The 14,937-nt window shown below is 49.7% G+C and overlaps 1 protein-coding gene across 6 annotated transcripts; it reads right to left on the bottom strand.

Annotated features, from left to right (window-relative positions):
• Positions 1-8,979: 8,979 nt before the first annotated feature.
• Positions 8,980-14,379, bottom strand: Prph (peripherin). Of its 6 annotated transcripts, XM_006520631.4 has the most exons (11): positions 14,312-14,379; positions 14,190-14,201; positions 14,021-14,092; positions 12,195-12,787; positions 11,794-11,854; positions 11,522-11,617; positions 10,800-11,189; positions 10,480-10,700; positions 10,341-10,390; positions 10,063-10,142; positions 8,981-9,356 (listed from the first exon to the last, which is right to left on the bottom strand). In XM_006520631.4, exons 4-11 carry the CDS (start codon positions 12,749-12,751, stop codon positions 9,288-9,290), a joined length of 1,524 nt encoding a protein of 507 aa, XP_006520694.1. In that variant the 5' UTR covers positions 12,752-12,787; positions 14,021-14,092; positions 14,190-14,201; positions 14,312-14,379; the 3' UTR covers positions 8,981-9,287. The 6 variants fall into 6 exon arrangements, with proteins under 6 accessions (NP_001157061.1, NP_038667.2, NP_001157060.1 ...); NM_001163589.1 differs by lacking the exons at positions 14,021-14,092; positions 14,190-14,201; positions 14,312-14,379 and having other exon boundaries at positions 8,980-9,356; positions 10,800-10,925; positions 11,022-11,189; positions 12,195-12,784; XM_030248426.1 differs by lacking the exons at positions 14,021-14,092; positions 14,190-14,201; positions 14,312-14,379 and having other exon boundaries at positions 8,981-9,294; positions 10,800-10,925; positions 11,022-11,189; positions 12,195-12,782.
• Between the last annotated feature and the right edge of the window lie 558 nt (positions 14,380-14,937).

The raw sequence follows: 14,937 nt of genomic DNA, 5'->3' as shown, positions 1-14,937 counted from the left end.
GAAAGCTGGAATTAAAGGTGCAAGCCAACACATTCAGCTTTATCCAGTGATTTTTTTTTTTTTTTTTTTTTTTTTTTGGTTTTTTTCTGAGACAGGGTTTCTCTGTATAGCCCTGGCTGTCCTGGAACTCACTTTGTAGACCAGGCTGGCCTCAAACTCAGAAATCTGCCTGCCTCTGCCTCCCAAGTGCTGGGATTAAAGGCATGCGCCACCATGCCCGGCTTTATCCAGTGATATTAGTGAACTTTTGGCTTACCTATTAATTCTATTGAGTTTTCTGTTTTATGCAAACAAAACCAATGTTATGTTCTGTTTGTTGTGCTGAAAAGAACCTAGGGCCTCCAGTATGGTCTATGTTTGAGCTATGTCCATAGCTTTTTTTGCTTTTCTTTTTGAGATTGGTCTTTTTTTCTTTTTCTCTCTTAACTTTTTGTTATATTCATTTATTTTTATTTTATGTGAATGAGTCTTTTGCCTGCATGTGTGCCTGGTGTCCACAGAACCAAGTTCCTCTGGAAGAGCAACCTGTGTATTTTAATCACCCACTGAGCCATCTCTCCAGCAGCACACACACACACACACACACACATACACACACACACAAAACTTTTTTTTTTTTTTTTTTTAGTAGAATGTCACATAGCCCTCATGAGTACTGAGCATTGTGTATTGATCTCTAATTCATCAATATGACCTTGAAGTTCTGGTCCTCCTGCTTCTCCCTCCCAAGCCCTCCTAAATGGATGGCTGCTATGTCCCACTCTACCAGGTGCTAAGGATCAAAGCCGGAGGCTGCAATGCCTGCGAAACAAACAACACTCTAACCACTGAAATGTACCCCCAGCCTTTCTTCCCTTCCCTTTCCCTTCCCTTTCCCTCCCCTTTCCTTTCCCTATCCCTTCCCTTTCCCTTCCCTTTCCCTTTCCTTCCCCTTTCCCTCCCCTTTCCCTCCCCTTTCCCTCCCCTTCCCTTCCCTTCCCTCCCTTCCCTTCCCTTTCCCTTTCCCTCCCCTCCCTTTTCCCTTCCCTTTCCCTTCCCTTCCTCTTTCTTCCTTCCTTCCTTTCTTTCTTTCTTTCTTTCTTTCTTTCTTTCTTTCTTTCTTTCTTTCTTTCTTTCTTTCTTCTTGTTTTATGTGGAGACAGAAAAGTCTCACACACCGCAGCCTTGACGAGCTTGCTGTATAGCCAACGATAATGTTGGACAAATCTTCCTCCACCCATCTCCCAAGTACTAGCACTATAGCTCACACCATCAGGCAAAAATCTCTTTTTTCAATTTTTAGAAGGCAAAGTCCTGTGTTGTGTGTGATTTTAAAAAAACACACTTGCTAGCCGGGCAGTGATGGCCAGGGCTACACAGAGAAACCCTGTCTCACAAAACAAACAAACAAACAACAACAACAACAACAAAAAGGTGAGAATTGCACTTGCTCCTCGACTGGTGCGGGCAACCTTGGTCTCACCCAGCTCCCATGGCTAGCCTCGCCAAACCTCTAAGGACCCGACCAGCCTGCACCTGTGCCCTTTCTCCTGCCCACCAGAGTCGCCGCGGATGGAAAACACCAGGCAGCCTTAATATTTTAAAACCAGCCAGATGGACTGGAGAGATGGCTCAGTGGTTAAGAGCACTGACTGCTCTTCCAAAGGTCCTGAGTTCAATTCCCAGCAACCATCTGCAGTAGGGTCTGATGCCCTCTTCTGGTGTGTCTGAAGAGAGCAGTGATGAATAAATAAAATTTTAAAAAGAAAAAAAGAAAAAAGCTTTAAAAACCAGCTGCAGGAGCCGGGCGTGGTGGCACACGCCTTTACTCCCAGCACTCGGGAGGCAGAGGCAGGCAGATTTCTGAGTTAGAGGCCAGCCTGGTCTACAAAGTGAGTTCCAGGACAGCCAAGGCTACACAGAGAAACCCTGTCTCAAAAAACCAAAAAAAAAAAAAAAAAAAAAAAAAAAAAAAAAAACAGCTGCAGGAGCTGGCAGAGGCTACAAACTAAAGGTCCCGAGAGTTACATATTTACTACTTCCTATCCGCTGCACAACGTGGTCTTCCCTTTCTCTCTTCTCCTCTTCCTCCTGGGCGGGGAAATTCCACCGTATCCTTCTGCAGTCTTTATTAACCAGCTAAAATGCGGAGAAGGTTCACATGGATCTACTTCTCTTTGGGGCAGCCCCTCTTGAGGAAGCTGAATTAGCATCAAAGTATAAACAGCACCAGGGCAAACCACAACAGTCCTGTTTTTTATTTATTTGATGTGGTCTAATTTTGAAGTTAGGGCTGCCTTAGAACTGAAGATCAACGTGCGACGTGAGGCCTGTGAGTTAGTGGGCATGGTAGTTTGAATGAGAAATGTCTTCCATAAAAGCTCGTGGATGTAAGCACTTGATCCTCAGTTGGTGGCCTTAATTGGGGGAGGTTATGGAACTTGTACAACAGGGAACCTCCTGGACGAAATATGTCACTGAGGATAGGCTTTGAGGTCGATAGCCTTGTCCTGCTTACAGATGGCTGTCTCTCTGCTTCTCTGTGTGGCCCAGTCACCACACCTCCTTCCCTGCCATTGTGCACATCTAGCCCTCTGGAACCATAAGCCAAAATAAACTGTCCCTTAAGTTGCTTTTAATTGTCATACTTCATCTCACCAACAGGAAGTAACTACTACAGTGGGTAAGGGCACCTGCCACCAAGTCTGGTGACCTGAGTTTGATCCCCAGGACCCACAAGGCATAAGGAGAGAGCGGACTTCTACTAGTCACCCTCTGGCTTCTACAGATGTGCCGTGGCACATGCATGATGAGACACACACACTAAAATAGTTAAAAATATAAAAACATAAATAAATAAAAAAAAATAAAGCTCCTTTTGCCCCCAGCCTCCTGAATAGATGTGTAGGCATACACCATTGCAACACTGTGCTTGATTCCCTTCAGCACTTTTGAACATTTGTTTATTATTGTATGTGCGTATGCGTATGTATATGGGTGTGTGCACACAAGGTATGCATATGGGTGTGTGCACAGAACGTATGCATATTAAAGGAGTTATAGGGGTTTGAGGATCAAACTTAGGTCAACAGGCTTGGAAGCACCTGTATCTACTGAGTTGTCTCATAGATCCCTTCTTTGATTTTTAAACTTTGTTTCTTATTTGTTTGGTGTGTTTGTGTTTGTGCGTGTGCAAGTGTCACAGGTTTAGAGGTGAAGGGACAGTTTTTCACAATCCTCTGCTTCCATTGTGTGGGTCCTGGGGATGGAACTCAGGCAGGCACTCTCAACATCAGGCACCTTGACCCCCACCCCCCAAGCCATCTCACTGGCCCTTTTTTATGTTCAACGGACACAATAATTATCACATATGTATGGGATGTATTTGTGTCTTTTTCTATACAAGTATCTCCTGCGTGGTGGTTTAATTAGCATATCCATCATCTTAAATATTATTTATTTGCAATAAGAACATTCGAAATCCTCTAATCATTTTGAAATATATATTTTCTTTAAAATGTGATGTGGGGGAGGGGTCTCACTTTGTACTTCTGGCTGGCCTGGAACTCACAGAGATCTGCCTGCCTATTCCTCCAGAGTGTTGGGGCTTAGGGCATATGCCAGCATGGTGCTCTTGTGGGAGGAGCCAGTTTTAGTTCCCAGCATTCACAGTGGATTACAAGCATCTGTAAGTCTGTCTGTCTCTAGAGGATCTGATATTTTGTCTTCTCACCCCGGGTGGGTATCAGGCATGCGCATGATGTGGAAACACGGGCAAACAAAAACAAAAAAGTCATTAGAAGGTTTTTAAAGATCAGGAATGGTTATGCACACCTTGAACCTCAGTACCCTGGAGGCAGAGGCGGGCACATTCCTGGCCAGCCACTGCTACAGGGTAAACTGGGCATGGTGGCACTCACCTTTAGTCCTAGCACTTAGGAAACACAGGTATGGGGATCTCTGTGCGTTCAAGGCCAGCCTGGTCTACAGAGTAAATTCCAGGACAGCCAGGACTACATAGAAAAAACCCTGTCTGGGAAAAACAAAACAAAACAAAAAAACAGAACAAAAACATTTTACGTGATTTTCTCACTGTCTGACTATGTACCACGAAAAATTCTGGTGACTTTGGCAGTCAGAAGAGGGCACTGGATGGTGCTGGGAATTGAGCTCTGATTCTCTGCAAGAACAGGTGCTGCTAACCTCTGACCCTTTTCACCAGCCCCTCCCATTGTTCTTGAAACAGTCTAAAACTCACAGGGAATTTGCAGGCATATCTGTTACATTTTTTCAGCATATTATTTTGGCAATAAATTGTATCACATTAGCTTGTCTTTTTCAAGTTCTGTGGCATATGTTTGTCCCCTGCAAAGAAGAAAATAGCTTTGCTGTGTCCCATCCATCTCTTGCTGCAGCCAATCTCCCCACCCCCACCTTGCTGCAGCCCATCCCCCCTCCCCCTTGCTGCAGCCCATTCCCTACCTGCTGCAGTCTGTCCACCCTTGGACTTATTCACTCAGGTTTCACCACGCTTTCTCAACAGAGACCTTCTGGAAAAAGGATCCAACTGCCGTCGTTATTAATCTCCTATTTTCTCAATCCGAAACAGTTCTTCATATTAGAAAAATATCCGGGGCTGGTGAGATGGCTCAGTGGGTAAGAGCACCCGACTGCTCTTCCGAAGGTCCGGAGTTCAAATCCCAGCAACCACATGGTGGCTCACAACCATCTGTAACAAGATCTGACTCCCTCTTCTGGAGTGTCTGAAGACAGCTACAGTGTACTTACATATAATAAATAAATAAATATTTTTTAAAAAAGAAAAATATCCGTTATTTATGATTATACAAACTCTATGGCGTGCGTGGAAGTTCCACCACATGGAGCCAAAACTGTCTTCCCCAGATGTAGGTCTGTCTTTGCTCCAAGGGTTTATTTGTTATTTGATGTACTTGTGTTTATGGATATGGGCATGCCTGTGTCCCAGCATGTGTGTAAAGGTCAGAAAACATCTTGGAGAAGTAGTTTTTTTTTTTCCTTCTACCATATAGGCTATAGGGATTAAACTCCAGCCATCAAATAAGCTGCAAGCACCCTTTCATGAAAAGTCATTTCAAAGCTTTTAATCTCAGCATTCCAGAGGCAGGGGCAGGGCAATCTCTAATCTCTGAGTTCATGGATAGCTTGGTCTGCAGAGTGAGTTCCAGGGTTAAACAGAAAAACCCTGTGTTGAAAAAGAAAGAATCTCACCTTTTACCTAAGTCACAGTCTGGGTGCTAGGTATATACAGCTCTGACAATTCTGAATGAGGGTGGCCATCCTTTTCACAGTGTTCTTCTGTCTTCTTCTTCTTCTTCTTCTTCTTCTTCTTCTTCTTCTTCTTCTTCTTCTTCTTCTTCTTCTTCTTCTTCTTCTTTTCCTTCTCCTCCTTCTCCTCCTTCTCCTCCTTCTCCTTCTCCTTCTCCTTCTCCTTCTCCTTCTCCTTCTCCTTCTCCTTCTCCTTCTCCTTCTCCTTCTCCTTCTCCTTCTCCTTCTCCTTCTTCTTCTTCTTCTTCTTCTTCTTCTTCTTCTTCTTCTTCTTCTTCTTCTCCTCTTCTCCTTCTCCTTCTCTTCCTCCTCCTCCTCCTCCTGCTTCTTCCTCTTCTCCTTCCTCTTCTTTCTCATCTTCCTCCTCTTTCTTTTCTTTTCTCCCCTTTTCTTTTTGTTTTTGCTTTGTTTGTTGAGAGCAGTCTCATGCTGAAATCACACTGGCCTAGAACTGAATACATAGGGTCTTTGAACTGACGGTGATTCTTCTGCCTCCTGAGTATTGAGATTGTAGGCTTATAGCACTGTGACCAGTTTACAGCATTCTCTTTAGCCGTTGCCTATCATTGCCACTTGAGAGTCCTCCACTTTATCCTATAATAAACTCTATCTCCAGGAAGGAAGGAAGGAAGGAAGGAAGGAAGGAAGAAAGGAAGGAAGGAAGAAGGAAGAGCTGGACAGGGGTGGTGTACACCTTTCATCCCAACACTCCAGAGGCAGGCAAAGGCAGGCCAATCTCTTGAGTTCAAGGATAGCCTGAGCTACAGAGTAAGTTCCAGGACTAAACATAGAAACCTTGTCTTTTTTTTTTTTTTTTTGGTTTTGATTTTTGGTTTTTGGTTTTTTTGAGGCAGGGTTTCTCTGTGTAGCCCTGGCTGTCCTGGAACTCACTCTGTAGACCAGGCTGGCCTTGAACTCAGAAATCTGCCTGCCTCTGCCTCCCAAGTGCTGGGATTAAAGGCATGCGCCACCATTGCCCGGCTAGTAACCCTGTCTTGGAAAAGAAGAAGGGGCTGGAAAGATGACTCAGTGGTCCAGGGCACTGACTGCTCTTCCAGAGGTCCTGAGTTCAATTCCTAGCATCCACATGGTGGCTCACAACCATCTGTAATGATATCCTATGCCCTCTTTCTGGTGTGTCTGAAGACAGTTACTCATATACATAAAATAAATAAATTTAAAAAGAAAAAGAAGGAAGAATCAGGAGGTTTTAAAGGAAACTTCTTAAGACTCAGAAAAATGGGGCTGGAGAAATGGCTCAGTGGTTGGTTAAGAGCACTGACTGCTCTTCTGAAAGGTCCTGAGTTCAATTCACAGCATCCACATGGTGGCTCACAACCATCTGCAATGGGATCCAATGCCCTTTTGTAGTGTGCCTGAAGACAGTTACAGTGTACCCATATAAATAAAATAGAAAAATAAGGATATATATATATATATATATATATATATATATATATTTCAAAATGACTCAGAATGTAAGGAACCCACAAACTTAGGATATCTCTGAAACTTCCCAGATTCACAAGTACCCTCTGTCCCCGAGGTTACACAAGCAGTATGGGTCTCTGCCCTATCAAGCTGCCTGCAGATTGTACAACCAGGGCTCTGGCATGAACTGTCATCCATGAGGGGTAGACTTTTGGTGACCCAGCTGCCTTTGAGCTGTCCCTACTCCCATAAGTGACCCCCCCATTCATGCTCCTGTAAGTAACGCCAGCAAGCTCATTGGCTCACCACACTGAACCTTGGTGATATTGTCAGCTTGCTCAGTTATCAGCTCCATGGCTGGGATGAGTAGACATTTATCACATCTCCCAACTATATAGTGAGCTCAAAGGCAATCTGGCTTCTCAATACCGTGTCTAGAAAACAATAGCAAAACTAAACCAAACCAAACCAACCAACCAACAAACAAAAACGGGTAAGATGGACTCTAACTGAGAGAGGTTCCAATATTTCTTTGGGGTGGGGGCTCAGAAAGAAGAACATGGCTACAGCTCTACAGGGAGCTCTACTTGAACATGTTAACTTGAACCAACCTAACAAGAGGCCAAACCTACTTCATCTTGAGACCGGACTCTATCTTAAGAGAAAAATGCCTGAGAACTTGACCTGCAACTGAACTCAAGCTGCACTACCAGGAAGGACCCCATGGCTTGTCCTCAGCTTATACTCCAGAGCTACTTCCTAGCAACAGACAAAGATTAGTCTGGGGGCTGGAGAGATGGCTCAGCAGTTAAGAACACTGCTCTTCTGTAATGAGATCTGACTCCCTCTTCTGGTGTGTCTGAAGACAGCTACAGTGTACTTACATATAATAAATAAATAAATCTTTAAAAAAAAGATTAATCTGAATGTTTCAGGTGTACTTTCAGACCATTTGTGATTGTTCATGGTCTTGCCGACCCACCTGTCGGCTGACAATAGTCATCCAATTAGATGCTTGCCAGGCTGGACACCCCCCCCCCACTTTGCTCCCATTTCCTATAAAGCCCTGTCCCAGTGAGGGTTGGAGGCTGCTTCACCAGACTGTCCTGTGGGTCAGTGGTGAGTAAGCACAAACTTGAGTTTGTAATAAAGAGATTCTAATGTGACTACATCAGAGTCAGCTCCTGGTTGGTTTTGGGGGGGCTCTCAAATGAGATACAACAATAAGGGAAGGTGTATGGACAGTCAGCACATCCAGGGGGGAAAAAAACCCAGAAGTTGAGAGGGAGACGCCATAGTGGTGCGTGCCTGTAATTCTAGTACTGAGGAGACTGAGGTAGGAAAATCATTCCAAGCTTGAGGCTCTTCTGGGCTACAGAGTAAATTCCACATTGGCTCAAAAGTATAGCAAGCTCTTAGCTCAAAAAATGCCAGTAAAGTAATCCCAGCCCTCGGGAGGCAGAGGCAGGGAAATCGCTAAGTTCAAGGCCAGCCTGGTCTACAGAATGAGTTCCAGGACAGCCAGGGCTATACAGAAGAATGTTCGGTCTTAGCTGGGGTTTCTATTGCTATAATGAAAACACCATGATCAAAAAGCAAGGTGTGTTGGGGGGAATTTTATCAGTTTTTATTTCCACCTTGCTGTTCTTCCTCAAAGGAAGTCAGGACAGGAGCTCAAACAGGGCAGGAACCTGGAGGCAGGAGCTGATGCAGAGGCCACAGAAGGATGCTACCTACTGGCTTGCTCTTCATTGCTTGCTCAGCCTGCTTTCTCATAGAACCCCGGACCTCCAGTTCAGGGATAGCACCACCCACAATGGGCTGGGCCCTCCCACGTCAATCACTGATTGAGAAAATGTCTTACAGCAGGACTGAGACTCATGGGTCCAGATCTTCACATCTCTGCCTCCCAGTGCTGGGATTAAAGGTGCGTGCTACCACCACCCAGCGACTGCGTCTATCCTATTGGGCTTTGTAATTTAATGTGTGTGTGTGTGTAGGCACCCCTGTGCCATGGTGCTCAAATGGAGGAGGTTATAGACATGGTCGCACATATCTGTAATCTCAACACTTGAGGCACTGAGGCAAGATTGAAAGTTAGTTTAGTTCAAGGCTAGCCTGAGCTACACCCAAAGATCCTTTTTTTTTTTTTTAAGTTGAAAAGGAACAGAGAAGTTTGAGAAAACCCAACAGGGTCCACTGGAGTCGTGAGTGCCAAGAAAATGAGAGTCAGAAAAGAAAGTACCTCAGACCAACACAGTAAGGAGTTTCTCTCAGTAGCAGTTTTATTTGACTCAGAGTGAGTCCCACACTCTGGCCCACCCCACAGACCATGGGGTCATTCTTGAGTAGATTTGCTGTCCTGGGTATCTTTATCCACCTCTTACAAGGACAAGAAAGCTATGGGTCACACCTATGCATCGGGAAGAGGCCCAGCCTCTGGATCAGGCTGGCGCTTGCTTGGCAGGCAGGGGCTGTGGCATGCAGAGCAGGACTGGATACAGACTGGTGCTGGGGAGGGCCAAGCTTAGGAATAGGCTGAGATCAGGGTCAGAGCTCTGGCTGAGGCCTCAGTAGCTGTGGATAGAAGACTTGTCCAGGTCACTGTGCTGTTCCTTCTGGGACTCTGTCACCACCTTCTGGGGGCAAACCATACCAGGGGACAATCAGCACCACCCTCCCGAAAATCATCCTGTGTCCTGCCTGTCACAGCTTGCCAAGACTACAGTTTATACACTCTTCTGTTGTTGTTTTGTTTTGTTTTTTCTTAATGATTTATTTATTTTTACTTTATGTACATTGGTGATTGGACTGCACTTTATGTCTAAGTGAAGGTGTCAGATCACCTGCAGCAGGCGTTAAACACAGTTGTGAGTGCTTGGAATTGAACCCAGGTCCTCTGGAAGAGCAGCCAGTGCCCTTAATCCCCAAACCATCTATCCAGCATCCTTGTTTTGTTTTTCTGAGACAGGGTTTTTCTGTTGTAGCCTTGGCTATCCTGGAACTCACCCTGTAGACCAGGCTAGTCTCAAACTCAGAGATCCGCCTGTCTCTGCTCCTCACGTGCTGGGACTAAAGGTGTGTACCACCACTACCTGGCTATCCACTCATCTGTCTGGTGTTCCTCTCTGGCTCAGCAGGTAGAGGAACTTGTCACACAAACCTTACTGAGTTTGACCCCTAAACTCACAGCAAAGGAAAAGAACTGACTCCTGACAATGGCACAGGTACACCCTTCTATCTGGTGAACTTCTCAAGAAAAAAATGTACCCTCAATACCCAAGCCAGATTGGGGCTCAGAAACACTAGAAATGGTGGAGTTCTGGATCAAGCGGTTTGTCTTACCTCCCCATCCCGGGTCTCAATTGTCCTGATCAGAACCATCTTCTTGCTGTGGCTATCCTGGAGAGGCTCCATCTCAGGCACTGGAGAAGGCAGGAGAGAGAGGACACGGCAAGGGTTGGAAGTCTATCCTTTCAGGCTCCCACGCCAACCTTCTGAAGGACAGGAGCCTCAGTATATGGGAAGGAAGCAATCTCGGAAGAGCATATTCAAAACAATCAGAACAATCGGGGCAGGAGGTAAAGGAGATGCAGGCTGGAAGCCAGGCAAGGAGGACTCACCAGTCGTCTTTAAACTTAGAGAGGCAAAGGAATGAACCGGCACTGAGATCCTGAGGACAAAGCACACAGCCTGGTCATTCCCTTCGCCAGGTCCCAGTCCCTACCATCCCTGACCTGTCCCAGTAGCCTCGCCACTCACCGGCTCTCCTCCCCTTCCAGTAGCTTCCTGTAGGTGGCTATCTCGATGTCCAGGGCCATCTTGACGTTAAGGAGCTCCTGGTACTCTCGCAGGTGCCTCGCCATCTCTTCCTTCAGCTGTCGAAGCTCTTCCTCCAGCCGTGCTGCGCCTGCTTGGTACCCTCCAGCCTCCAGGGCGAACTGCTCTTCCAGCTCCCGCAGCTGTCTGAGCAGCGCCTCATTCTGGGGAAGGGGAAGAAGATGCGGGCAGTCGGAAGGGTTTTCAGCATCCATCCACTGCCGCCCCCCCCCCCCGCCCCCAGACAGCCTCACAGTGCTCACCGTGCCTCGCAGCCCATCCACCTCGCACATCAGACTCTGGATCTGACGTCGAGACTCGTTCATCTCTTGCTTGGCCTGGCGTAGGGCCTCATGGTTGCGGTTGGCGGCGTCCGACAGGTCAGCATACTGCGCGGTAGCAGACAAGCCCGGCTGGGATGCGCACCGCCATTCCCAGTGCCTCCCCACCCTTGGTCCCCCAGGGTTCCCCCAATGCTCTCGCACTTTCGACTTATACCACTCCTCTGCCTCCTGCAGATTCTTTGCCGCGATGTTCTCGTACTGTGCACGGATGTCCCTCAGCGCCGCCGTCAGCTCTGGCTTCACTGTTGCCTCTACCTCCACCTGCTGCACCTGCTGGCTCTCTACGCTCACCTGCAGGTCTCGAAGTTCCTACGGGACAGGAAAGGCGGGGGTTGTGAATAGAACATTAATTAATTAATTAATTAATTAATTAATTAATTAATTAAAAAGCTCCCCTTTTTCTTGAACAGAAGGGGGTGCTAGGGAGTGCACCCCCTCTGAATTCTGAGACCTGAGCCCAAGTTGCCCTTAAGCCAGTTGTCAGGTTCAGGGTGTAGTTACCCCTATCGCCAACAGGTGGCGCATGGGTGGGAGTCAAAAACACCTGTAAAGGGTGGGGTTGTCATCACAACGCATCCCTGTTGTCTGCGCAGCTTCAGCGAGGTCTCTCCCAAGCCTTCCCAGACACCCCGACCACCCACCTCTTCGTGTAGCTTCTTGAGGAACTCAATTTCATCCATCAGAGACTCAATCTTGCGCTCCAGTTCTAGGCGGGACAGAGTGGCGTCGTCCACGTCCTTCGCGAACGGGAATAGGGGATCAATAGGAGGGCTCCTCAGGCCAGGGAAGGGCCAGGTCTTCCCTGTCTGTCTCGGAAGCACGGAGTGGCCTCCCTTAACCCACCGATGCCACCCTGGAGACGCAGCTGGGGGTGCAGCTGGGGTGTTGGGACTCGACGTGACCCCTCACTCACCTTACGGAAGAGCACCAGGTTGTGCTCCGCATCCTCCCGCTTGCGGGTTTCTTCTTCTAACCTGACAGGCAGAGTGGGAAGATGCTGAACTGCGGGGTGACCTCCCAGACCTCGTGCCACATCCAGCACCCCGCCCCCATCTGCTTATGCAGCTGTCCTGGATCTAAAAGGAGGGATTCAGTCTGCCCGTCTAACGGACTAGGAACAGAGAAGGGAGTCCCCTTAATGTCTGGTCACTTCCGCTAGGCTCTCGGAGCAAAGTGCAGGGAGGGGGCTGGCTTGGATGCTGCAGGCTCGCCCTGGGGTTGGCCAGCCCGGCCACGCCCTAGGGCTGTTGGATCTGGAGGGGAAGGCAGGGGGAGCGAAGGGAGCGTCTGGCAGGCCCGGTCCTGCCCTCTGACCTCTGCTTGAGCGCCGCTAGGTCCTCCGCCAGCCCGTCCCGCTCCACCTGCACCCGGTCGCGCTCCCGGCCCAGCAGCTCCAGTTCGCGCCGCAGCTCGCGCAGCTCCTGCTGGCAAAGCTGGTCGGCGCGCGCCGGCTCCTGGCCCCGCGCCTGGCTCAGCTCCCCGCGCAGGGCTGCGTTCTGCTGCTCCAAGAAGCGCACCTTCTCGATGAAGTTGGCGAAGCGGTCGTTGAGCTCCTGTAACTCTTGCTTCTCGTTGCTCCGAGTGGCCAGGAACTCTTGGTTGAGGGCCTCGGCCATGGAGAAATCGAGGCGCTCCGAGGGCAAGCGCAGTGCCCCCGCTCGAGGGGCACGGAAGCTGCCCAGCCGCGCCGAGGAGCTCGGGGACCCCGAGCCCAGCAGGCGGCTGCTGGAGAAGCGAGAGCTGGACGAGTAGGAGAAAGCCCCGGGGGACAGTGAGGGCGGCGGCCCAAAGGTCCGGCGGTACGAGGTGGAGCTGATGCTGGACCGCAGGCCCGACGAGTGATGATGGCTCATGCTGGCGGAAGATGGCATTCAGCGCTTGGCAGAACTAGGCCGGGTGGCAAGGAGCTGCAGACCGATGCGGGGCGGCTTTATAGCCCTGCGGTCTCCGGGGAGGGGGGGTGGGGGGCCACGACAGCTCCTCCCACTGGCCTGACTTCAGCCTTGGGCTGTGTGGGGAGGGGGATGCCCCACCCTGCAGAGAGAGGACACCACCCCTTCCCTCTCCTGGTTGCTGGCACCCTGCCTGCTTGATTCCCCCTTGTTGCTGGCTGAGATCCGGGATGTGATGGAGGTGGGCTAAGGTCTACCTTAGAGCATGCATCCAACGCTGGAGCCTAGAATGGGAGGACATGGCTTGACCTGGGGTGCCCTCTCAGAAGAGGGGGTAAAAATTAGGGAATATGAGGACCTGAGGAAAAGGGCAAGTTTTGAGCAATGAGAAGTGGGGTAGGTGGAGGGAGAGCTAACCTGGCCTAAGCCAGGGAATTCGTGCCTCCTCCTGTCTCCTGAAACTGGGGTTCTCCTTTCACCTGTTGTCAACTGCCCCCCATCATTGGCCACAACCGAGGGCTGAGGCAGAGGGAGCTGGGGAAGAGCTTATCTCTGCCTACTCCCCAGGGCACGGTAAAGGGCTGGTGATTGGCGCCAGCTCTGCAGCTAATGGACTGACCAGCTCTCCCACCCCCACCCCCGCCCTTGGACCAGCAGAAGTTGCATGGTGATGTTTCCATCTTAAAGACACAGCCCCCAAACTCGGACGTAACACCCACCCCAACAAGAGTGGGCACCTCACAGGGTGCTGAGGATGTCGGGGTTCCAAGGGTCTGTGCCATGAAAGGGCCTGTGAGGTGCCCACTCTTGTTGGGGCTGAGTGGGCCTGTGGTACACTTTCAGCCTTTACTGGATTGGTGCCCCCTCCACACCATCTGCTGGGCAGTCACGGGCCTTACGGGAACCAGAGGAATTCCTGAAGTAGGAAGGGGAGGGGGGTGGGGGATAGCAGCTGCCAGGGCTGAAAGACATATAGACTAGTAGGCACCAGTCTCCAGTGCAGAGGAGATGCAGGTACCCAGACATGGTGCAGATAAAGGGAGATGAGATGGGAGAGATACCCAGCCACTACAGCCTGTTAGAGAGAGAAGTCCTCCGACAGGTCCACAGATAACTTGCCCAATACTCACTGAGCCAGCTTTGTAGAGGCTACAAATATGCATGTGTGCACAGACATGACAGGAATACACAGCTACACCCCTTAACAGCGCCCCCACACCCCAGTTAGCAGAAAGGCTGGTGTCTGACCTTTGTGTGACACACTACTTCCAGAATGCAGCACAGGCAGTCCCAGGAGTGGACAGAGGCCGTCTGGATTCTCTGCAGGAGAAAGGATGCTGAAGCCCTTTGGGTTTGCTGAGAGCCATGTGTCTGCTACCACTGGGGACCCTGGGACTCTCAAACAGGATGAGTCTACCTCAGTTGGGTCCTGAGAAAGAGACGGGTGTAAGAGAAGAAGGCTTGGGGTTCTAGGCTGGATGCCTGACTGGGATAAGGAGGATGGCTCCCTGCAGACTGCAGAGCAGAGAACTCCCCCACCTTCCGTGTGTCCTCCGAGATGGGTCAGAGCCAACGCCCAGTGCTGGCTTGCATCCCTAGGCTTCCGTTCCTCTCCAGGCCCCGCCTTCCTTCCAGGCTATTAGTCTCTCCCAGCTCGGCTGCCAGGTCCTGCTCTTTGATGGATCTAGTTTGGTTGCTAGGGGGATGAGAAAAGGGGGGTTGGGGAAGGGAGAACAAGGCGAATAAACCAGAGCCTGCCACACCCCAGTTGTTGCAGTGGAGAGAGGTACCTTTCGTCAGACCTGGGCTGGGGTGGGGGGCTGGTGGGTCAGAGGTGAGTATGTAGAAGAAGCCTTGGCGCCTTGGCGCTTTCAGGGCTCTGAACAATTGCTGCCTTTGGTCTGGAGCTGCACCCAGGCCAGTTCTTAGAGCAAATGATGATCCCAGAGGGCTGGAGCCCAGTCCCCAAGAGCCTGAGCCTCTTCGCACAGGGAGCTGGTGGCAGAGCTGAGCCTCTGAAGACAGCTGAAGTAGAGGCTGGGCAGAACAGGGGAGGTTCTGGCACTAGGGCGTTGCAGATGAAGTTTCTGTCCTCCTCTGCCCCTTTTGCTTAAGCCCCTAGCTCACTCCCAGGAGGTCTTAGAAGAGAGGGGACCAGAAAACTT

This window comes from Mus musculus, chromosome 15 (genome assembly GCF_000001635.26).
Source record: "Mus musculus strain C57BL/6J chromosome 15, GRCm38.p6 C57BL/6J".
Taxonomy (NCBI): domain Eukaryota; kingdom Metazoa; phylum Chordata; class Mammalia; order Rodentia; family Muridae; genus Mus; species Mus musculus.
Note: the sequence above shows the minus strand (reverse complement) of the source record. Positions and strands in the feature narration are given on the sequence as shown.